At 35.8% G+C, this 818-nt stretch overlaps 1 protein-coding gene across 1 annotated transcript in view; it reads right to left on the reverse strand.

Annotated features, from left to right (window-relative positions):
• GNGT1 (G protein subunit gamma transducin 1) overlaps positions 1-407 on the reverse strand; it is a 7,844-nt gene extending 7,437 nt beyond the window's left edge. The window contains exon 1 of the mRNA XM_007939808.1: positions 312-407. Within this exon, the coding sequence (XP_007937999.1) occupies positions 312-407 (96 nt within the window). The remainder of the gene's footprint in view (positions 1-311) is intronic.
• Positions 408-818: the final 411 nt, after the last annotated feature.

Below are 818 nucleotides of genomic sequence, written 5' to 3' on the forward strand. Positions count from 1 at the left end.
CTTTTATTATTTTTTCTTTATTATTATTATTTTTTTAACACTCCTTTAAAAATGTGAAAACATTCTTAGCTAAGTATTCAAGCAAAAACAAGCTAAGGGCTGAATTTGGCCTAAGGCTAATAGTTTGCTGACTCTTTGATTTAGAGTCTAAAATGAGATCATCCTGATTCTTAATTTCTTAACGCAAATGAATTTTTGCCTGAACTTTGTATTTTTCCTACATTGAACCTCTCAAAGTGACTGTTACCTAGACTGGGACTTCCACAGTCTCTCTAATTTAAAATAAAATTTAAAAGACAGCAGTAACTTACCAGCATTCTTTCCAGCGTCACTTCTTTCTTCAGCTGCTCAACTTCCATGACCAATTTGTCCTTTTCTGTCAGATCCTCGATATTGATCACTGGCATCTTTCACCTGCTAAAAAGGTACAAGGTTAACTCATACACCTGCATTGCTGGACTTGTTTCAAGCCAATATTAGTCAACCCTCCCCTCAGATCTTGACTTACAAAGTAAACACTATTTGTTTGTTTTTAAATAACTACGGTATAACTGATTTCTCATGAACGCTCTCTGAACAATCCTAGCACTGCACACTAGCCTTGGATTTTAAAATGTCTTTGTAATCTTCACTAATATGATTAAACCAAGCATTTGATCCTAAACACCTGCCAATAGGTTTGTGGGAGGAGGTCAGTTTAGTCAGTATACAATCTTAAACACCTAAAGTTCCTGTTCTCCCTGTTCTTTGGCACAGTGTAAAAATTTGGGTCTCTAACCTTCATCCCCAACCCTAAAGCCCTCCACCATATGATTTAT

This window comes from Orycteropus afer, unplaced genomic scaffold, assembly GCF_000298275.1.
Source record: "Orycteropus afer afer isolate SDZICR_OR568_19922 unplaced genomic scaffold, OryAfe1.0 scaffold00063, whole genome shotgun sequence".
Taxonomy (NCBI): domain Eukaryota; kingdom Metazoa; phylum Chordata; class Mammalia; order Tubulidentata; family Orycteropodidae; genus Orycteropus; species Orycteropus afer.